This window comes from Lithobates pipiens, unplaced genomic scaffold, assembly GCF_037356315.1.
Source record: "Lithobates pipiens isolate NorthernLeopardFrog02 unplaced genomic scaffold, aLitPip1_a1.2 Scaffold_10, whole genome shotgun sequence".
Classification (NCBI taxonomy): domain Eukaryota; kingdom Metazoa; phylum Chordata; class Amphibia; order Anura; family Ranidae; genus Lithobates; species Lithobates pipiens.
The window spans coordinates 231570580-231594692 of NW_027507686.1; the positions used below are offsets into that span (position 1 = coordinate 231570580).

At 39.9% G+C, this 24113-nt stretch overlaps 1 protein-coding gene across 2 annotated transcripts in view; it reads left to right on the forward strand.

The window, feature by feature from the left end:
• Positions 1-24113, forward strand: part of CD44 (CD44 molecule (IN blood group)) — a 101593-nt gene that overhangs the window by 73040 nt on the left and 4440 nt on the right. Inside the window, exons 4-7 of one of the 2 annotated variants that reach the window (XM_077462909.1) lie at positions 675-749; positions 1591-1914; positions 8213-8344; positions 15041-15119. In XM_077462909.1, coding sequence (XP_077319035.1) covers positions 675-749; positions 1591-1914; positions 8213-8344; positions 15041-15119 — 610 coding nt within the window. The remainder of the gene's footprint in view (positions 1-674; positions 750-1590; positions 1915-8212; positions 8345-15040; positions 15120-24113) is intronic. The other variant, XM_077462915.1, reaches the window with a different exon arrangement.

Consider the following 24113-nt stretch of genomic DNA (forward strand, 5'->3'; position numbering starts at 1 on the left):
AAATAAATAAACACGAATTTCGGGAGTAACTAAATAAATATATTTTTCGGACGAAAACGAAATTCCGAAATGAAATATTTCACTCTGCACATGTCTATATATCACCACATTGTAGAGGGAACTCTAATTACACCCTCACACATCTACGAAATGTGTATTTATACCTTAATTACCAACTGTCCTGCATAGTCAAGATGAATACATTGGAATGCCTTAGTTACCAGCTAGAGAAGGGTTTCTCAGCCAGGGTTCCATGCAACCCATGGGTTCCTCCAGAGGTTGCTAAGGGTTCATTGAGCAATGAGCAATTTCTGCCTCTCTGATAAGTTCCCACTGACACCATTGATCTTTTTAGCTATCTGTAAGGGAGTAATTTGTCCTGATGTCCACAAGTGTAAGGAGAATTCTTCCTGGTGACCATCACACTAGTGCAGTGTGAGTTATAAATATAGTGATTTTTATCAGGGATTCCCTAAGATGGGAAAGTTATTTCAAGGGTTCCCCTCTGTTCAAAAGGTTAAGAAAATCTGACCTAGAGTGTAGATGTTTTTTTCATCAACCCTAAAAGTATGGCTATGAGTTTTTTTTTTTAATATGGCTACTAGTACACAAAGATATCTTTTTTTTTAAGGTTTTATTGAGGTTAATAATGACATGTTTCTCTCTTTACATAGACCAAACTGAAAAGAACTGTGAAAAATATGACTTCAAGAACACCAGTTTTGTGTCGCACGATCCAACCCTGGAAGGTACTTCTTTTAGTAATACGAGTAAATGCTTCATCTGGGAGGGTAGTCGTTACTGTGGTAGAAGACCATTTGAATGCAATGATATAAATGTTTTACCTAACTATTTTAGCGGGAAAACCCTGATCATTAAAGAATTCATTTCTGATGATAAAAATCTTATCCACAGCTTGAACTTTGTAGTCCATCTTTCATAGTCTTGTCGTACAGTTCCTCACCCATTTAGTGGTGGTTTAGTCCATCCTCCCTATTATCATGGCCCATCCTCTGTATTGTTGTGGTGTAATCCATCCTCCATATTGCTGTGGTCAATGTATCTTAACTAGCTCACCACAGTTTCTGTATGTTGGGGACTTTCTGACTGTCGGGTGGGAACCAGCATACCTAAAAGGAGAAACTTTATCATAGAAAATGAAATTCTGAAACCATAGAAACATTCTAAATGACTTTGAATTGTTTCAAATGTGTTTGTTGTGGCTGTTTAACATGCACCTGTTGACTACACACAAGGAAGCCACAATTTTGTATGAGACCTACAGGTTCCCTAAGAACCAACAATATTGCTGAGGCTCAAGTGAGTTCCAAATAAATGTATAGCCCCAAAATATTATTCATTTTGAACTCAGAATATGCCTGCATACAGTAAGCCTAATCAGAGCTTGGCTCATTGTAACTTAAGTTTTACTCTACAGAGATGAGTCCAATGTTCAAAGTGGCTTACACACAAAATGGCCGCTTTCACAGTGTCTAGAAAACAGGTACTTAAGGAAAAGTAGACCCTACTGGTCTATGGGGAATACTTCTTCCTTAGTAAGCATTTCCTTGCTCTCTTCCTCCATGTTAGATGCCTCCTCTGATTCCGAGTCCAGTAAGGTGAGTCCAACTCACCCTGGACTTGACGTAGGTCCCACCTACAATGATCAATGGACTGCTTCAGAGGATGTTACGACTGAACCTGAGATGTCTACTGAGCAGTCCGAGCACTCAGGAGATCACAGTGTACAAGAGGATGGAGATATTAAAAATAAAGGAAATGGGGAAGACTGTTGCACTACCGAAGGAGAGGATCTGATCGCAGTTGGCTCTGGTGAAACACACAAGAATCGAGAAGAAGGCAGTGCCCCAGGAACAGACCCATCTAGTCACAGGAACACAGGATCAAATAATGGTAGGAACAAGTCTTTCCTTGGGTGATGGTGGTGGTTTAACCATAGCAAGTCAATCACAGATGATGCAAAGACTATACACTTTGCATTATTAGAGCTTTTTGCTTAATTGCCAACTTTCTGTCAAATTATCCATAGTCTGTAGCTCTGTCCATAATAGATTCTAGGTTATTATACTGTGCTTCATTGCTCTTGTTCTGTTGTTTGTTTCTCAGCTTTGCACGTAAGACAATACATACAAGTCAATCCTCTCAGAAATTAGATTTAGGAACTTGATTCTCGTTATTAGAGAATAGGATCATCACTGGAGACTAAAAGAGATATAAGAAGCTGATAGGTGATTCAGGGCTTCAATGTCCACCGAAAGCTCAATATCTATTTTGAGTTGACTTATTCTTTAATGTTTTATGCAATGTTATTTTGAACAATTGTAATGGAAATGGGCCAGACTGAAGCTTTGTTTTTAGGTCAATAGATTGATTTCTTCGCTGTTTTCTAACCACAAGGTCAGCCTTATGTTTTGGCCTAAATTAGTTCTCCAGGAAACGGCTAAACCTTTTTACAAAAGTGGGCTGTGAACTCCCAACTCCCAGTTGATTGGGGCTGGATTACCTATTAAGCACATTAAGCGTGTGCATAGGGAACCAAGAGAAGGGGCACCATCCTAGCTATCATACTCTAAGCCCCTGTACACACGGTCGGAGAATTCGTCGGAATGTGTCCTATCGGACCGTGTTGTCGGATAATCCGACTGTGTGTGGTATGCATCGGACTGATTCCGTCGGAATATCCGTCGGACCCAATTTTCCAACTTGTTGGAAATATTTTCCGACCAACTGGTTCGATCGGACATACTCCAATCATGTGTAGAGAATTATGATCGGACCAAGTGCCACGCATGCTCAGATCAAATTCCTACATCAAAGCTATTGGCTACTAGCCTGAACGTAGTCCCATCGTAACGAAATTACGTCATCACGTTCTGAATGATCGGATTTTTCGACAACTTAGTCCGACCGTGTGTGTGCAACAGTTTTGGACAAGATCCGACGGGCAAAATCCAACGGATTTGGATGTCGAAATCTCCGACCGTGTGTACAGGGGCTTAAAGGGTACATGCACTTTAAAACAAAGTGCGTTTCTTTTTGCCCCCTTGCCGTGAGCTAACTGATCCTACCCTTCCCCCAATAGATGTATTCTTATTGAAATTTAACCCTGTGGCCTCCATTGTTTAGATCCCATGCTGCAGACCACCTGGTCACACAGTTGTTTTACAGTTGTGGGGCATTGCCTTATGCCACGTACACGCGATCAGAATTTTGGTCGGAAAAAGCTCTGATGGTTTTCCCGATGGAATTCTGATGGGATTTTGGTCAAGCTGTCTTGCATACACACGGTCACATCAAATTCCGACCATCAAGAACGCGGTGATGTACAACACGTCCGACAGGACTAGAAAAAAGGAAGTTAAATACCCAGTAGCCAATAGCTTCCATCTCGTAGTTGAATCTGAGCATGCGTGAGTTTTTGCACGTCGGAATTGCATACACACGATCTGAACTTTTTTCGTCTGAAAAATTGAGAACCTGCTCTCAATCTTTGGCTGGCCAGCAAAATTCCGATGGAGCATACACATGGTTGCATTTTCCGACGAAAAGCTCTCATCGGTCTTTTGCTGGCCGAAAATGCCAGTTGTGTGTGCCCGGCTTTAGGCTGCCCTAGAAGAAAGCTGAAGTAGATTCTTACATTTTTTTTACTTTTATTTCACTTTCAACACTCATTGAGTCATAATTTTTTGTCAGTTAAACAATAGAGTGGCCAAGGGGGGCACCATTATTGGGCATCAGTTGCTCTTAATCTAACCCTGCAGGTGATTAGACAGCTGAGGTTTTTAGAATGTCTGATTCCCTATCTGAAATCAGTCATTTATTGTCACCTGCAGAAAAGACTTGTGCTGCAAAGAAATGGTGGAGAAAATAGACCAGGGTTTCTCCACCAGGGTTCCACAGACCCCTAGAGTTCCAGCCACAGGAGGTCCCTAAAGGTTTTGCCGCCATTGCAGCAGATTTATATCTGCTGAACAGTTACTTCACTTTTCTTATCCAGTTACCGATAGAGGTTCCAAGCCACTTTAGAGGTTCCAAGCCACTTTAAATATTCTGATATTTGTCATGCATATCTTTTATATTTTTTTAGTCTTTATAAAATCTACATATGTATTTCCACTGCATACATACCCTATGTTTCCAAAAGTATTGGGACACCTGCCTTTACACGCACATGAACTTTAATGGCATCCCAGTCTTAATCCATACAGTTCAATATTGTGTTGGCCCACTCTTTGCAGATATAACAGCTTCAACTCTTCTGGGAAGGCTGTCTACAAGGTTTAGGAGTGTGTCTATGGGAATGTTTGACCATTCTTCCAGAAGTGCATTTGGGAGGTCAGGCACTGATGTTGGACGAGAAGGTGTGATGGCGGCATTTGTTTTCATTTTTAGGCTTTCTACCTCCTATTTACATCTGGTGATCCAGCCAGTAAAAGAACAGCTCTCTTGTTACATGGATGAGACAAACCATTTAACCACTTAAGCCCCGGACCATCTTGCTGCCCAAAGACCAGAGCACCTTTTGCGATTCGGCACAGCATCGACAATTGCGCGGTTGTGCCACGTGGCTTCCAAACAAAATTGACGTCCTTTTTTTCCCACAAATAGAGCTTTCTTTTGGTGGTATTTGATCACCTCTGTGGTTTTTATTTTTTGCTCTATAAACAAAAATAGAGCGACAGTTTTGAAAAAATGCAATATTTTTAACTTTTTGCTGTAATATATATCCCCCAAAAATATATAAAAAAAACAATTTTTTTCCTCAGTTTAGGCCGATAAGTATTCTCCTATATAATTTTTGTAAAAAAAATCACACTAAGCGCTTATTGATTGGTTTGCGCAAAAGTGTCTAGCGTCTACAAAATAGGAGAAAGTTTTATGGCATTGGAATTTTTATTAATAATTTGGCAGTGAACGGGTTAACCACTAGGGTGCTAGGGAGGGGTTAAGTGTGTCCTAGGGAGTGATTCTAACTGTTAGGGGGCGTGGCTACGAGTGACATGCCACTGATCACTGCTCCCAATCACAGGGAGCAGAGATCAGTGACACTGTCACTAGGCAGAATGGGGAGATGCTTGTTTACCTCAGCATGTCCCCGTTCTTCCTCTCTGTGAGACGATCGCGGGTATCCCTACTCACAGAGCTTGCGGCGGGTGTGCACGCAATGACATGACAGCAAATTCAAAGGGAGGTACAGGTACTCCCGTTTGCATGGCCAGGCCATTCTGACGACGTAAATGTACAGTCGGCAGGTGGTTAACCCTGGCAGGGGTGCTTAAAATGATCAGATTTTATTTATTTATGTAAAATCTTTATCCCAGAAGGAAAAACTGTTATTGATTATAAAATATTAGCTGCCGTTTGGCATAAATTTGTTAGTGTATTTAAATCTGCTAGTACTTTTAACACTCCCCTTCCCCCAGATTGACAATGCTGCTGTCCAAAGGTGCCTCCTGTGCTCCCTTATCCAGAGTGGGGCACTCTAATACAGGAGGTGTGTTACTGGCCAGATCACCAGATAAAAACAGAGGGGAAAAAGAAAATAAATGCAGCCACCACATCTGATGATTGGTAAGCTGCAATATATTACATGTTTGGTTTTGGGTTTAATACCACTTTAAGGGTAAGAACTAAAATCAAAAATGTAATAGGCCCACATACATGACTATTTATATGGTACTCATAGTCATAAATCATTCAGAGTATATTTGCTTTTATCTAGTAAATTAGGAATAGGAGCTACACCCAAAAATAGGTTCTCATAGGTGTGCGCAGCCTATTGCATTAGCAGGAGTGTCAAACTTTCGGCCCTCCAGCTGTTGTTGGACTACAGGTCCCATCATGCCTCTGCCTGTGCCGGTAACAGTCAGCCTTGCAAAGCCTCATGGGACTTGTAGTTCCGCAACAGCTGGAGAGCCGCCAGTTTGACCACCGAGCATTAGGGTGTGCACTCGGAAGCTCAAACACACACACACCTTTCTCTGCATCCTCAGCTGCACTGGACAGTGAATGAATGAGAAGTGCTCTGTGCTAGACATGTGCAATTCATTTTGTTTATCCAAATTCGTTTTTTAAAGAATTTCAACAAATTTGTCAATTCGGAAAACCGGTTTAACAAATATTTCATATATAAAATATTCATAAATTTGAATATTCGAAATTTCGTACATTCGTAAATTCTAAAATTTGTTAATTTGAAAATCTGTAAACCCGAAACTGTGAAAATCAGAAATGGTAACTAACTATTAAATTATAGGTATTGGAATTTCCTTTCAAATGTGGCTGTTGAAGTGAATGTAACGAATATGAATTTATCCAAAGTTACGAATTATCCCGAAATAACGAATACCATATCTAAATGAATGGAACGTAACAAATTCATAATAATAAATAACAATAATAAAAAAAAAAGTTTTTTATTATTATTTATTATTAATTAATTCCGTTCCATTTGTTTAGCTGCGGCATTCATTATTTCGGATCATTTGTAACTTCGGATAAATTTGTATTCGTTACGTTCACTAACAGCCAAATTTGGAAGGAAATTCCGATACCTATAATTTAATAGTTAGTTATTATTAGTTAGTTAGTTATTATTTAGAATTTTCGGATTTTCTTTCTTATTTTCAAAATTTTTCAGATTTTTGAATTTATGAATTTACGAATTTACGAATGATTTTTTTAATTTACGAATTGCGATCATAAAGAATGACCCAAAAAACGAAAAAAAAAAAGAATGAAACAAAAATGAACAAATTTTGTTAGTGCACGTCTGTTAGTTACTTAGTTATTATTTCAAATTTTCGGATTTTCTTTCTTATTTTCGGATTTTCCCATTCCCATACCTATAATTTAAGAGTTAGTTATTATTAGTTAGTTAGTTATTATTTAGAATTTTCAGATTTTCTTTCTTATTTTCAAATTTTCTCATTTTCATATTTTCGAATTAACAAATCTTCGAACTTACAAATTTATGTTTTTTTTTAATTTACGAATTGTGTTCATAACGAATGACACAAAAAAAAAGAAAAAAAGGAGTGAAATGAAAATGAATACATTTTTCACCAGTGCACGTCTGAAAGTTACTTAGTTATTATTTTAAATTTTCCCATTCCCATACCTATAATTTAATAGTTATTTATTATTAATTAGTTATTATTTAGAATTTTAGGATTTTCTTTCTTATTTTTAAAATTTTTCAGATTTTTGAATTTATAAATTTACGAATCTTCAAACTTACAAATTTATGATTTTTTTAATTTACGAATTGCGATCATAAAGAATGACCCGGATTTTTGAATTTTCAGATTTTTGGATTTTTGAATTTACGAATTTGCTAATTTTTAGAAACTTACAAATTTACGAATTGCGATCATAATGAATGACCCCCCCCAAAAAAAAAAAAAAAGAATGAAACGAAAACGAACAAATTTTTTGCCAGTGCACATGTCTACTCTTTGCTAAGGGGCTTCCCGTTCATTCACAAACTCAAGCATAGGAAACACAGTTTACTATTCTTCAGTTATGAATGGACGCAGTAAGCGAGTGTATTCACTTTGTTCATTTAAAAAAGGGAGATGTTGGTAAATGATACATTTACTAGCCACTTCTCTCGCTCTCCATCCTGAAATATCCCCCGCAGCAGGAGGAGGAGAGGAGAGGAGAGGAGAGGAGGGAAGCCATCAGTACTGTGTGATTACAGTGTGCCCAGGCACACCTGGCACACCCCCCTGCACGTGTCTATTATGGTACCCATTGTGTTTAATCAGAATTCATCATCCAAACTAAATGGGATTAATAACATTCATATAAAGATGGCCCAGATCGCACCCATCAAATAAATAAACACAATTAAATAGAGTGTAAGAAGCACACATACACTGAAAATTGCAAATCAGATGTTCAGCCTGCCCACAAGAGTGAGGAAGCATTCAGGCAGATGTCAGGGAGCAGGATCAAGATTTCTTACATAAAGGTTAGATATAAGAGACCTAGTGTCAGATGCCATTTTCTTAGTAGAGTGTCTATGACTTTTAATAAAATCTATATTTTATTATAAATCTTTACAAAGTCAATAAAAGTAGGGTCCTCCCCAACACTTTGAGGAAGACACACGTTGAGGTTTTGCAGTAATATGTATTCATCATCATGCACCCTGTTTACTCTGATGTTCCATGTGCTTATTCCCCAGAGTTCCCAGACGCACATGATGGCCACCATTCAGATGATGACGCTGAGAGCATGGAACCCATCGAGGAATTAGCTACCGGTGACAATTCAGGATCCACTCAGAACAAACAGAAGAGACGGGCAGCTATTCCAGGTACGGTGGAGGCATTGAAGCTGTTGCAAGGTTACCGGATTGGCTGGTAAAAATGCAGCTTTCTGCTGATGTCGGTAATAGGAAAGAGATCATAGTTCTGGTATTTACCAGGATAGATGACAAACGCACATACCGCTGGCATGCACCGTGATGTATATAGAGCAATTCAATGGTTGCATGAATGTAGGGTCCAGGGGTTCTAAAGTCTTGTGAGTTAAAGGTTCACAGATGCTTCCCTTTTTTTAATGGGAAACTATTGTTTTGGGTCATTTTTTCCTAATTGTGTAACCACTTGAATACAAACTTTCAGTACCAGGACAATTTTCCGTTTTTCAGTGGTGTGATAGCTTGACTGACAAATTATCTGGTTATGCAACACTGTACCAAATTTAGTTTTATATCATTTTTCTTTTGGTGGTATTTAATGACCCCAGTGTTTTTTAAAATTTTTTTTTTAGTACCTTATAAAAGAAAAAAGACCGCAATTTGGAGACAAGCCTAATGTTTTGACTGCTATTGCGTTTCTTGAGGACCCAAAATGCCAGGACAGTACCAACACACCCAAAATTGTTTAGTTAAGTTTAGGGCATAGAATATTCAGTGCAGAAGTCAGAACAGCTTGCAGGTTTTAGCTAGGGGTTAGTGCCCACTTATGGTGGTGGTCAGGGGTGAGTGCCTCTTTAAATGGTCAATGGTGTGTACTCCCTTAAATCTTGATGACCAGTGGTAAGTGTCCCATGACTGTTGGTGGTCAGTGGTGTTTATCCCCCCATAACATTGATGGTAAGCATGCCTCCTTTATGATCAATATGAAGTTTTATTTGTATAGGATTGGCAATTAGTGGTGGAGAAGGAAAAAAAGAGTGTACGCTTTTTTGATTTATATTTGTGATTGCCTTGATTGACCATTACAATGATCACAAATCACAGAGCCACTCTGATTAGCTTTGTACATTTTGCCTGTGATCTGCACTGTCTAATGACATCATAAAACAGGTGTTGTGGACAAAGATGCCATTTATAGGTGGCACTATGGAGAAAAAATATTTTTTTTTCGGTATGGTGGTAATCATGTAGTCAAAAAATATAGGTTTTTTAATCTGTTGTCTACACGTTTTTACTATGTGTACAGAAGTTTTGTTTTACTGGTAGACATTTAACAAAGGGTGGACCTGTGACAAGGGATTCACAGAAAGTTATGGGTTTTCCAAACAGAGAAGAGTTGAGAGGTCCTCTCCCAGCAGGAGCATTTGGATCCCTGGTGACCCCATGGATAGTGTTTCTCCAAAATGATTGGGCAACAGCTCATTCATACTTTTTGTATCTGTACCTTGTTGCTCTTGTTCCCCTCAAATTTCTCAATTATAATTGTCTATTTCAATGGATTGCTTCTTCTTGTTTATATGTTCGAAATAATACAGTCTTGTCGCCTGGGCTTTGTCCACAATAATCGGGCCCTTAGTCTTCGCCATGGTTTTTTCATACTTTTTCTATCTGTATTCAGGCACCTTGTTGCTCGTTGTGTTCTTCTGTTTCCCTCAAATTTTTCCAATTATAATTTTCTGTTCCAATTGATTGTTTCCCCTTATATAAGTCCAAAATAAAACAGCTTCAATCTGTCATCTTAGGTTTTAGTCAAAGGTTGGGCTTGGATTGAAATACCTGCACTAACGCAAAGGTTTAAGGCACACACATCCCAAATTGGACAGTTTAAAGGAAATTAGAAAGGGGGATCTTAATGGTGCCACAGATATACACAAAAAATATATATTTTTAATAACTTTATATTAAATATGTTATTGATATCAAAATATTAAAAAGAGTAAACAAAGTTAACTCTCCAGATCAAAGAAATACATATAAAATTATCACAACAGAATATGGAACAATAATGTGCATATAAAGCTAACGTAGCTATATAAATGCCTGTTGGCCTCTACATGTTTCGCTATATTGCTTCTTCAGGAGCTGTAAGGCATATATTAGCCATCATATGTATGATAAATAGATTTATTATAATCCAGACGTTCAAATGAGAACAGCAAATAGGGAAGCAATCAAAATCCAGCAAAGGGAATCGCAGGGTGAGCACCAGAACATTATCGAAATAATTTCTTAAGTCAATAACTGTAAAGATGCCCAAAGGGAAAATTGTAGCATCATATCACAGGTATGTAGTATGGAAAGCAAAGTTCAAGGCTTTTACCTTCCGAATCTGGAGAGGACATATACTTCCAGACATTGGTTGCTTGATTGCTTCCTTATTTGCTGTTCTCATTTTAACGTCTAGATTTTAATAAATCTAATTATCATACATATGATGGCCAATATATGCCTTACAGCTCCTGAAGAAACAATATAGCGAAACATGTAGAGCCCAACATGCATTTATATAGCTATTTTAGCTTTATATGCACATTATTGTTCCATATTCTGCTGTGATCGTTGTATATGTATTTCTTTATTCTGGAGAGTTAACTTTGTTTACTCTTTAAGATTTTGATCTCAATAAAATATTTTATATAAAATTATTAAAAATATATTTTTTTGTTTATATCTATGGTACCATTAAAATCCCCCTTTCCAATTTCCTATAAAGGTTGGGCTTGACTTGTTGAAAGATCCATTTGTTTGTTCTCCTGTTGTCCACATAATTCTTAGAATTCTTTGTCTCCAAAGTCTAAAGGCATCTATACCGTTCTTTTATTGTTTTTTTTTCATTGTCTAGCTAATATAGTATTAAAAAGCTGACAGAGGTTACAACACTCCTGCACTCTATCTAAAAATAAGTTTGACTGGAGTTGGGCTTTATTACAGCCCATAGGTTGATCAGATATTAATGACTGCCACCCACCCATTCATACATACTGATATAATCCCTTCCTAGCATTCTCCATAATCCTCCTTAAAATGGGAAATCTGCCCACATATATTGAACAGCGGAAAATGGCTGCAGGAAGAATTATGCATTGTGCTCTACTTCTTAAGTCAAATGGAGATCGGAGATAAGAGTCAGCCACCCAAGATAGAGAGAAACTGCTAATGTGATTACCAGTCACCCTCCACCATATCAGACCTGAACATGAAACCAGTTTTACTTTGCAACAAAGTTTAATCCCTTCCCAGATAATTCTCCTTACTATACGGGAGACAACTCCAGATTTGTCCTTAACTGTAAAATCAAGTTGTAAGGGATAACTCGGCAGGTTTGGGACTGTTAACAATGGTCCTATTGCGTTCTTGGAATGCCGACATTCAATGCGATTTGCTAAGAAAGAGCTTTTCATCCCATAAACACTAAATAAAAAATAAACCACATGGTAATACATGTGTCTCAATTTATGGACCTGTCCATTAAAATCATTTAACGAACCCTCCAACCTACTTTTTATATAGACAGTTCCAGTGAGAAGCCATTTGCTTTTTTATCCTGTACTATACTCGCTACTGCTGCTAATATTATTTCATTCTCATCAATTAATCTATTGATCCCACCCATGATGCTCATTTTAAATCAGCTTTTCTCAACCTTCATAACATGGAAGAACCCTTGAAATAATATTATGGTCTCAGGGAATCCCTGGTATTAAATATTATATCTACAGCTCATGATACATTAGTGTTAAGGTCAATAGGAACTATGCTTCTTCATGGTCAGTAGGAAGATTTCCCCTTTTGCCCTTGTACACACGGTCGGACATTCCGACAACCAAATCCGTCGGATTTTGTCCGACTTATTTTTTCCGAAAGTGTTGCATACACACGGTCGGACAAAGTTGTCGGAAAATCCGATCGTTCAGAAAGTGATGACGTTAGTTCGTTACAACGGGACTATGTTCAGGCTAGTAGCCAATAGCTTTGGTCTAGGAATTTGATCTGAGCATGCGTGGCACTTTGTCCGATCGGAATTCTCTACACATGAACAGACGAGGTCCGATCGGATCATGTTGTCGGAAAGTTTTATAGCCAAGCTGGAAAACTTGGTCCATCGGATATTTCGACGGAAACAGTCCGATGGAGCCCACACATGGTCGGATTTTCGACAACGCGGTCCGATCGGACATTTTCCTTCGGAATGTCCAACCGTGTGTACAAGGGCTTAGAGATAGCAAAAAAGAAAGATCAGTGGTGTCAGTGGTTATATATCCGAGAGGCAGAAGTTGCTTATTGCTCAAGGAACCTTTAGCAACCTCTGGAGGAACTATAGAGTTCCACAGATCACTGGTTGCAAAATAATTTTTTTTTAAAGTATATCTACAGGAGAAACTTATTTTTCTAGCTCTGGATGGAGTAGAAAGTAGGTAAAACCCCTGACAGGTTTTTTTTGCAGTCCACGCTCTGGAGACACAACAGGAAGTGAGATAAAATTAAAGAAATTCCCAATTAGTTGTTACCAAAGAAGGTGTCTCTATGTGTTTATCTAAAGCCAATAACAAAAATATATCTTATTTCAGCTTACCAGCCCATAAATGTGGGAACTGTATTAACTTCTTCTATTGACCTATTTTTTCTTCTTTATTTTCACCTGGCGATTTGGCCAGTAGCACACTTCCTGTACTAGGGTGACAACACTCACTCGCTTTTGGAAGAGATAACATTGCAGTTAGTTGGAGGGGTGATAGGCTTCCCTGAAGAGAAGTGTTTTTAGGGATCACCTGAAGGCAGCCAGAGTATGAGATAGCAGACTGATAGAGGTAGAGGATGGGAGAGGCTCTTGAGAAGTCCTGGAGATGAGCATGGGAGGAGAGGATGACAAGGGAGCTTGAGAGAAGGAGGTCCTGAGTATCTAAAGCCAAAAACAAAAATACCAGTTCTTAAATGTGGTAACTGTATTAACTTCTTCTGTTGACCTATTTTTTCTTCTTTATATTCACCTGGCGATTTGGCGAGTAGCAAACTTCCTGTCCTAAGGTGAAAACACTTGCTCACTTTTCTATATTAGGTCAACAGAAACAAGATATAACTATTATTATACGTAATTTATATAGCGCCAACAGTTTGCGCAGTGCTTTACAATATAAAAGGAGACAGTACAGTTACAAGACAATAGAATACAAGAGGGTCAAGAGGGCCCTATTCATTAGAGTCTACAATCTAATATTATAACTGTGGGGATGAGCTGATGGAAGAGATCACATTGCAGTTAGTTGGAGGTGTGATAGGCTTCCCTGAAGAGAAGTGTTTTTAGGGATCACCTGAAGGCAGCCAGAGTAGGAGATAGCCAGACAGATAGAGGTAGAGGATGGGAGAGGCTCTTGAGAAGTCCTGGAGATGAGTATGGGAGGAGAGGATGGCAAGGGAGCTTGAGAGCAGGAGGTCTTGGGAGGAGTGGAGAGGACAATTTGGGTGGTATTTGGAGACAAGATTGGTGATAATTCATTGCATAGAAAGTGGTGGTTTTGTAGTCCTCAGGGAAGATGTCAATTGATAACAGTCAGCACAGATTGAGAGCACAGGAGGTTATCAGCTCACACAATTTCTGTGAAGATCAAGAGGTACTTTTTGGACTTATCATACGGATCTACCAAATGCTTTTATTGGTATGTTTAACAGACCAAAAAGTGTCAGATAAAAGAAGTTGATCATCAGTTTACATACATCTTAAATGATCATAAAGGTTTGGATTTCCTATTATATTCTGTATTGATACTGTGGTCACCAAGAGACGCTGGCTCTCCCCAGTGGGGACATAGACAACCAGAAAAACCCAACAGATTTTTAAAAACCTTCACTTTCTCCAAAACAACAAAAAACTTTTTTTACTTCAGTTTTAATTTAATGAAAGTCTGAGTAGATACGTCAAAATGTTTGCTATAGTGACATAGGAGCTGGTAGAAGAAACCAAAGCATGCAGTGGGGGAGCAAGTATTTATCAGGGATCTGCTACACAGAGGATCTAATAGACAGGGGCAACTAGAAAGGTTAAGTACACTGCATCTCATTTTACCGGGTGACTTTAGTTTAGTTAAAGGTCATGTTAATTCTTGTAAACATTGCCTGTCTTAGCCCACGTACACAAGGTCGGAGATTTTGCCAACCAAATCCGTCGGATTTTGCCCGTCGGATTTAGCCCGACGGATTGTGTCCGAAACTGTTGCATACACACGGTCTGGCCAAGTTGGCGAAAAATCCGATCTTTCAGAACGTGATGACGTAATTTCGTTACGATGGGACTACATTCAGGCTAGTAGCCAATAGCTTTGATGTAGGAATTTGATCTGAGCATGCGTGGTACTTGGTCTACACATGATCGGATTAGGTCCGTCCGGCCCAGTTGGTCGGGAAATATTTCCAACATGTTGGAAAATTGGGTCGGACGGAGATTCGGACGGAATCAGTCCGATGCATACCACACACAGTCGGATTATCTGACGACGCGGTCCGATAAGACTCATTCCGACAGATTCTCCGACCGTGTACAAGGGCTTACCAAAAAGCTACTTCCATTAAATGTGAATATTAGCGCATTCATATACCGGTCTGGCATTTATGTTAAAAATTAAAAGCTTGACAGGGTGACCTTCCTTAGCAATGCTTGCTACTTTTATGGAAATGTCCTGCTATATTATGAATATTATCATTATTATTATTATTTTTAATTGGTCAAAATAGATAGACATGTGACTTTTTTCAACTTGACTAACTAACTATGTTACTATTCAAACCCATATTACAGTTGTACTATTTCTTTGACAGATTGGCTGATCGTGTGTGTATCCCTGGTGTGTTTGGGTTTGGTCTTCTCAGTCTGCATTGCAATCAATGCCCGAAGAATGTAAGTATTATAGGATGAATTGCTGAATGAAGCTTGTAGCAAGGAATAATGGTGTAGTCCGTGGAATCCAGCCATATTCAAAAGCTTTCTCCCCAGTTTTGACAAAAGTGCGAGCATTACACCTGATTGGCTGTTGTGGCCAACAACTGCAGCATAAAATTAGATTCTTTTGGGGATAATAATTATAACAGTGTAGTCTTACCCCAGCAGGAGCCGCATGGTATGATGGGTCCTCTGTTTTCTGCCATGACTCTGTAAACTTCTTTGTCCCCCCTGACACACCAGGATGTATCTTACCGCGCTGCAAGGACCTATGTTAGCTTAGGTATTAGCATATAGAAATAAACACCAGACTACTTGACTACTTGTATGTAAAATAAGTATATTATTACAAGGCAAAATAATATGAAGGCAATACACAAAAACAGTATGTAGGTAAATAAATCTGCTTGCAGTGAACTACATAACATAAATAACAGCCTATGATATTGCAGTTAGTTCAGATCACAGTGGCACTAAGCTAAGTCTATCTGGTATTAGCAGCACTGGTAAAGGAGCACCATAAACCATGCACAATTTGGATATATGTATCCCCCTAAATATAGGCAGGTATATATATATATATATATATATATATATATATATATACAATGCTGTGTTAATGTATTTGCTCCACGTATGTGCCCTTATGTGCGTATGTGCCCTTCTCCTGACTGATAACTTTTAACTATGAGATCCCACTGATGGATTGGAAGCTCTCTGCTGGCCATGGCTTCTGCTGTAGGATGCTACTAAGAAAATGTCAGGAAAGACCTACTAGAACAGCTGAACTTTATTTGGGGTTTTCAGGGGTTCTTCTAAATGATGGCAGGTGTGTACTGACTCCTATTTAACATGAGTTTGAATGTGATTTCTTAATTCTGAACACAGAACAAGATTTCAGTTTGTTTTTCAACTGAGATGTACAGTTTATAGGTCACACTAAAGGTGGAAAAAGTTCTGAAATGATTTATCTTTGTCCCATTTTTTTACCTCACAGAAACCTGACATTTTAACAGGAGTGTGTAGACTTTTTTTATATTTACTGTGTGTGTATTTATATATATATATATATATATATATATATATATATATATATATATATATATATTCTTCTAAGACCTGGTTGCCTCTATAAAGTAACTGTTAAATATATGGTGCCTGACTTGCTTCTTCAGCCAGCTAATGGTGGGGCCCAAGCTGTATAGTGGTGCATTGTTACTATCCCTTTAGGACAATATGCAGAGAATTCCTTTTGGGCTGTTAGGCAAAATGGCTTTCTCCAGTTGTAATGGGTCACTAACAGTGGGAACACAAACACAGCTGAATCCGCTCACTAGGCCTTGTACACTGTGAACCTTGTCTTAGACGCTTGGTGGTTTTCTGTACCCCTGGACCTGGACCTTGGTAACTCAGTCCTCATGACCAGGGCCTCTAGACTCAGCTCTTGCTCTCTGGTCTTCGACTGCTCTGTCTGGGGTAGGCACGGACGCACACAGGCAACAGCAGATCTGCACCTCTCCAGTCCCCAGGAGCAGGAAACTCTTTGGCTCAGTCCTTGGCACTCCAGCCCCCACCAGGCTCTTTCTCTTTGTGTAGGCATGCACAACAACATGTCTGCACACTCTGGTTAACTCATACTGTCTACATCTGTCGCAAAACTAAGGTGAACTTTTTAAACAGGAGCAGATATTGTCATGTATTATGCAGCTGGCATACAGATAATAAATCTTTCCATTACTTGCCATATAAAATATAAGTTGCAACAGATTAGCAACCACAATCATTAAGACAGTACTGATTCATGTTCTCTTATGTTCTTCCTTCTCTCTGCATGTTGGTGATGAAAAGCTACAAGCAGATGTATTGCTATGATCAATGGGCTTATTCTTTCCTTTGTTTCAGCTTTTCTTCCACTTTGAATTCAACTAGCGGATCCTTGTTAGTGTCATATTCATCCATTGACTATGGGGACTGTATAGGGGGTTTGGATGTTGATTACCTACCACCCACTGCCTACCATGCCGCCTAGCAGTGTCAGAGTACTAACAGCTTCCATAAATCTTTTATTATGTTATATGAATTTTGATGTAAAATGTTTAGAACAGTGATGGGCAGCAGCAGGGCTGGGATTAGGATGTGAACAGGGAGAAGGTCTTCAAATTCTGCAGTTACAGCCAGATTCACCGACAGGTAAAGCTTTGCAGCTTCCCAATAGTGCCATATGAGAACATAACACTGACAAGGCGCTCCTGAAATTACATGTTGGTGTCATATATGCACGATATGATAAGACCTCAAGGGGCTTACTATCAGTGATATCAAAAGGCCAGAAACACATAGGACAGTGTATTGAAACAGTCTATGTTTATTCCACACGCGGTTCAAATGAGACAAATGAGATGAACAGTGGTTACCAGTTGATGACCAACCCCATACCCCAGGCATGCAGGATATGTTGGAGAACTTACCGATGAGGACCATGGGACCATGTTGGAACATTCTCGCAGCAAGGGGGCAAGTGGATCCATGTCAATGGAACCAGGAAGTCTGTTGTGGTGGACACTCAGACTGGGACACACCAGAGAATCACGCTGGTTTCCAGGATAACATGTTTCGGTGTTCGCCCGTTTGTCAAATCCTGACAGGCAACCAGCAAGTTGTGCACAGACACCCATCAATTAACAGTTAACCCAGCATACCCCTCAGCCCAAGGATGGTCTGGTCAACTACTGATGGGAAAGGAAACATTAACACTTAAAGTGTTACTAAACCCAGAACAATAAAATCTGTCTGTGTGTGCAGAATAGCATGCTTGCTATACTCATTGTGGAACTTAAGGGGTTCCTCTAAATTGTGTAAAAGGGCTCTTTGATCCTGTGTGGACAGATCCTCCCCCTCCTGCAGGATCTCTCTTGGCAAGGCCAGATAGGACACAGTGAGGGTAGTACCGCTGCACATGCTCAGTTTGCTGGAGAGAAAATGTTTCTGTTGATCAGAGCTAGCCATGTCACATGATATTGACATCACACATTTGGGAGTGTATACAGATCCTAATGACAGCCCAGTCCCTCCCTCCTCCTCCTCCATGCCCAGTAACTAAAAAAGAACACAGTGGGTGAGATGTCACATCTTGATTGATGGATGATCCACCTCCCATAACAGCATGAGGACACAGGCTATAGTGGAAATCTCCTCCTACCTGAACACTCAGTACTCGTGCAAACCCTACAGTTTATCACCTGGTATGCAGATCAGCCAAAAAAGGTATATAGTGGCTGTATTTTAATGTGAAAAGAAGATTTTTAAATTGTGGGCACTGGAGGGGGGGGGGGGGGGTGGTCAGATGGACTACTTTCATATTACTGGGTTTAGTAACACTTTAATAGACCTTGTCAGTGTTATGTTCTCATGTGTTTCTCACTATCCCAGTGGTCACTCTGAGGCAACCCTTCTAAATGACTATTGATATCTGGATTTCTCATGGCGGTGGTCTTTTCATCAAGGTGGAGTCAGTCTAACGCCTTCCAATGTTGTTGTTTGGTCCAGTAGTGCCGTAGCTTGTCCACACCTTCTTCCCTCATGGGCATTTCAATTGACCAGTGAGGCTGCCCACCATAGTAATGGGCCAATAGAAACATATGGAGGTGGGTTATAGTGGCAGAGTGGTGCCTGTCAGAACAGCTGTGATCTAGCCGAGACAAGAAGATTTTAGAGGCTACTACAGGTATGTGTACCTCTAAGGGACCATCTACAGCTTTTTGGTACTTTATTGCGCGCTAGGTTGCACATCAATGTGTATTACGATAAGGCAACCCATTCAAAATGAATAGCTGCTGATGCACCCTTACATAATTAAAATAGCTCATGACCATTGTTTTTTTTTTTATAATGCAGCGCAGCATGTTGCAGCACACTACAAAGCAAGTGTATTACATTAGGTCATTGGGTTGCCGTTGCTAACTCACCAGAATGGTGTAAATGGGCCCATAAAGTTAATATATCCTGGTAGAAACGTAAAGACTGCAATTTCTTACCTCTCCTTCTGCAAATGTTTCCAGGCTGCCTCTTGCTTCAAAGCTTTTGGAATTACCGACTAGGAACAAATTGACAACTAGGGAAGCCGGAACTCTGTGCTCTTATTTCCAGTTGGCGATTTAGAAAGTATTAATTCTGTTGGATCAGCACGAAAACCAGGCAGTTGGAATTTTTCATAAAGTTTTCAGGGGGGCAGCCCCCATATTTGTTTCTCAGGACAGGCTCCCTTTAAAGGATAAAAACATCTGTATGTAAAGTCACCGAAGAAGGTCAAAAAATGAAGACTAGAAGATAGCCAATTCCAGATGGACTGCAGGAAACCCAAATCATTTTTACATATGATATCAATATTTACTAAAACCATGGATACACGTTAAATGATAAAATAGATGTAGATTTCAGACTGTGGTCTGCGTTCTCTGCATCTGGAATGTGTACAATGCATATTTCGTGCTCTTGATTAGAAACAGTCGTCTCGTTTGCTGAGAGTGAATGGACGGATTCCTTAGAGGCATTAATCAGATTTTTAGGACACTGCCAGTACTGCTCCTGAATTGTCAGAGGCTCAGGATATCCCTGTAGCTACAAAGCCATTGGACAAAGAGCTTGTGCGTGCCCTGTACTCTAATTGGTAGGGTTGATTTACTAAAGGAGTAGAGCATATTCACTTTTAAAGTGAGTTTTCACTTATCTTACTGATTGAGGTAAAACAAATGGAAAATTCACCCTGCAAACAATACCCAATGCTTGGATAATAAAAAATAAAACGGAGTTTTGCTTGCACATAAAAGTAGAAATTCACATGGCAAAAAAATCCAATCCTGTGCAAATTTGGTTATAACTACATATAATTAGATAATCGAAGTCAGCACAACTTCACCTCATTCACTAAACTCGGTATGTTTTGTCTTTGCAAAGTACATTTTCATTTAGCTTAGTGAATGAGGTGAAGTTATGCCGGCTTTAATCCTCTAATCATGTGCAGTTATACCCAATTTGCACACGATTGCTTTTTTTTGTGCTAAGTGTATTTTCAATTTGTTTAACTTCATTAACTAAAGAAAGTGAAAATTCACATTACAAAAGAACATGGTCTACTCTTTTAGTAAATCAGGATCATTGTCTTCGATCTTGTTGCAGATTTCCTTTCTATAGGGCTTAGTTCATGGGTGTTCAACCTGTGGCCCGCCAGCTGTTGTGGAACTACAACTCCCATCATGCCTCTGCTGTTGGGAGTTGTGCTTGTTAACTGTCAGCTGCTTGCAATGCCTCATGGTACTTGTAGTTCTGCAACAGCTGGAGGGCCACAGGTTGAGCACCCATGGCTTAGTTCAAATCGGGCATTAATATAGGTTTATGTTATAAAATCAACCACACAGACCAATGTTCAATTCAGCCACCATACTTCTACTAGTTCCCAAACCCACATCACCTCACTTGGGCAGTCACTTACCAAATCCTTAAAGTGATACTAAAGTCTCTTTTTTTTGGTTAAAAATAACAAACATGTTATACTTACCTGCTCTGTGCAGTGGTTTTGCACAGAGCAGCCCAGCTCCTCCTCTTCCTGGGTTCCTCGCCGATGCTCCTGGCTCCTCTCTCCTGCCCCCATATCAATCAGCTTACTATGGAGACACCCAAGCCAAGCCACTGCTCTGTGTGTCCATTCAGACACGGAGCCATGGCTCTGCCTGACCCCTCTCTCTCCCCCCATTGGCTCACTGACTTTGATTGACAGAAGCAGGAGCAAATGGCACCTGCTGCTGTGTCTCAGCCAATTAGGAGTCCCGGACAGTCGAGTCTCTCTTGCAACATCATTGGATTGAGATGGGGCTCAGGTAAATATTAGGGGACTGAGGGAAGCAGCTGCACACAGAAGGTTTTTTTTTTATCTTAAAGAGGTTGTAAACCTCCCTTTGTAAGTTGTACCTATAGGTAAGCCTAGAATAAGGCTTACCTATAGGTACTGTAAATATCTCTTAAACGTGCACAGTTTAGGAGATATTCACTGTTTACTGTGCCAATGATGTCATCAGCGAGCACCCTCTGAAGGAACAGCCGCCTGTGCCGTTTCTTCAGATGAGTGGGCCGTGACTGGAGGTTTCACGCGGGACTCCGTGATGTCACACGGCTCTGATCAGTCACAGAGCCAGAGTGGGTGGCCCCGGAAGGAAGATGGGCGAAGATGGATGCAGCCTGCAGCAGGGACAATGTGGGCTTTGTTTGCCGGTAAGACCCCTTTCACACCGAAGGCGTTTTGCAGGCGCTATAGCGTTAGAAATAGCACCTGCAATCCACCCTCAAACTGCTGCTCCACTCATTACAGTGTGAAAGCCCAAGGGCTTTGACACTGGAGTGGTGTGCTGGCAGGGCATCAGGAAAAGTCCTGCCAGCAGCTTCTTTGGAGCGGTGAAGGAGCGGTGTGTTTACCGCTCTTCCACCGCGGCTCCCCATTGAAATCAATGTTGCAGCACTGCATTACCGCCGCATTTCCTGCAATGCATACTAGCACATTATGCCTTTACTGTGCAGGGAATTAGAAAGGAAGAAAAACCCAGCAGGGTTTACTTCCTTTTTAATGCATAGAATGTATTAAGATAAAAAAAAAAAACTTCTGCCTTTAGAACCACTTTAAATCAAAGGATCTAGATCTGTGATTCCCCTTGTACCAAATTGTAACTGTAACGTCTGTCTTCATTTTGTACAGCACTGAGCAAACTGTTGGCGCTATATAAATACTGTATGATAATAATAATAATAATAATTATAATAATTGCATGTGTTACTATCAAAACAAATGTTTGCCATCCAAGCTCATTCTCATATGACCTCCAGCTCTGCATCCCACACTAATTTTCACACTAAATTCATAGGCTGTCCTCATACGTGGCAACTTGGTAGCTATTCCACTGCTGAAGCTTGCATGAAAACTAAAAATGCCCCCCCCCCCAGCATAAAGCAAAAATCCACAAATAGTATAGACCAAAAGACTTTATTAAAAACTGACCTTAAGATAAAAAGATTTTCCATCGCATTACAACTCATCAGGGGATAGCTCTAAACAAGCACTGGTATTTATAACACTTTTCAAAAATGCATGGTGTACAGTCTTGAAGCAAGAGCTGCTGAACATATAGAGGGATCAGAGGTATTACAATATTTTATGTTTGGCAAAGCCATGAAGCAAAATTACCCCGTTACCCCAACTACTAATATGACAGCTAAAAAAGTATTTTTTTTAGATATTATACCAGTGGTGGGAATCCATTGAGATGCACTGACGATATATCACCTACACCCAGTTGACAACCATTTCTCATTGTGTTCCAATCTACATTTATCTACTTCAGCACTGATGAAGGGGAAGATCATTTGGCCCCCAAATTGCAAAGGTTCAAATACTGGAATTTAAAAAAAAAACAGATGATAAGTTTGTTTTTATATTATCTGGTAATAGTGCTGTAGCCTCCTTTTTTTTTTAGATGTGGCAAAATTCAACAAAATAAGGGATAAAAGGCACAAAACCCAATAGCTAGCTAGTGGCAGAAATGGAAAGGGGGGCAAACTGACATATTCCCCAGTCAGGGCTTTTTTTTCTTAGACAGCAGAACAGTGGTGTAGCGGGCAGCACTCTTGCCTAACAGTAAGACGGGTTGCTGGTTCAAATCCCAACCACAACACTACCTGCCTAGAGTTTGCATGTTCTCCCTGTGCCTGCATGGGTTTCCTGTGGTTTCCTCTCACATTCTAAAGACATGTTGGTAGGTTAATTGGATCCTGTCTAAATTGTCTCTAGTATGTATGAATGTGACCTTAGATTGTAAGCTCCTTGAGGGTAGGGACTGATGTGAATGTAAATTGACAACGCTATCTAAGTACCTGTAATAAATAGATAAAAGGAACTCCCGTCTCCCCTTTATCTGCTCACTACCCACCTCCAAGCACCGTTCCTCATTCCCACCTCCAAGCACCGTACCCCATACCCACCTCTCAATACCACCCCCTCTAGTGAAAGCAGAACCAACTATCATTTTGTGGTGCTAAATAATCTGTATGAAATTTGGTAATTATAAGAAAAGCAGTAGAATGGATCCCATGCAGCCAGCAACAATTGCCCCGCCCCTCCCCCCCAAAAAATAGACCCCCTGCCACAATAATAGACATCTCCAACAATAACAAATCACCCCAGCAACAATAGACCGCTTACAACAAAATTCCACCTCACAAGAACAGATCCACCCCATGAACAATAGACCCTACCAGCAACAATTGACCCCCCTACAACCAATATTAACAGACCCTCCAGCAGCTAGCAACAATAGACCCCTCACTCAACAGTAGATCCATCCCAGCAACAATTGACACACTAACAACATAAGACCCCCCAGCAACAATAGACCACCCAGCAACTGGAATCATTGGACCCTTCAGCACACCATATTACCCCTTGCCACAGCATATATTCAGTGCTGGAGGTGCTGGAACTGTGTTCCCCCACATTCCCGCTGACAAATGCCTTGCTCCTGGTAAACAAAACCACTGAACATGCTTTTATGGATAAATCAAGAGAACATTTTGTTGTAAAAGTTTATGCGGTGTACGCAGTTATTTGACCTTTTTTGGCAACTTTGTAGGGTATGATCCTGAGAACAATCTAGAAAACTCTTTTTATTAGGAGGAGAATAACACGCATCTTTGGTATGCTGTAATATGTAAAACCAGCGAGAATTCCGTTCAGCTGCACATGTGTGTTTTATTTTCCCGTGAGATGCCATGCTGTAAAAATGCTTTGTTAAAATGAAATGAAAAGCAGCGATTGTTCCAGCTGTCTCATGTTATAGACTTCTGTATGTTTTCTTTTCTCTGCTTTCCAACGAAAGATGATCTACACGAAGGCATAATAGGACGATGGTGGTG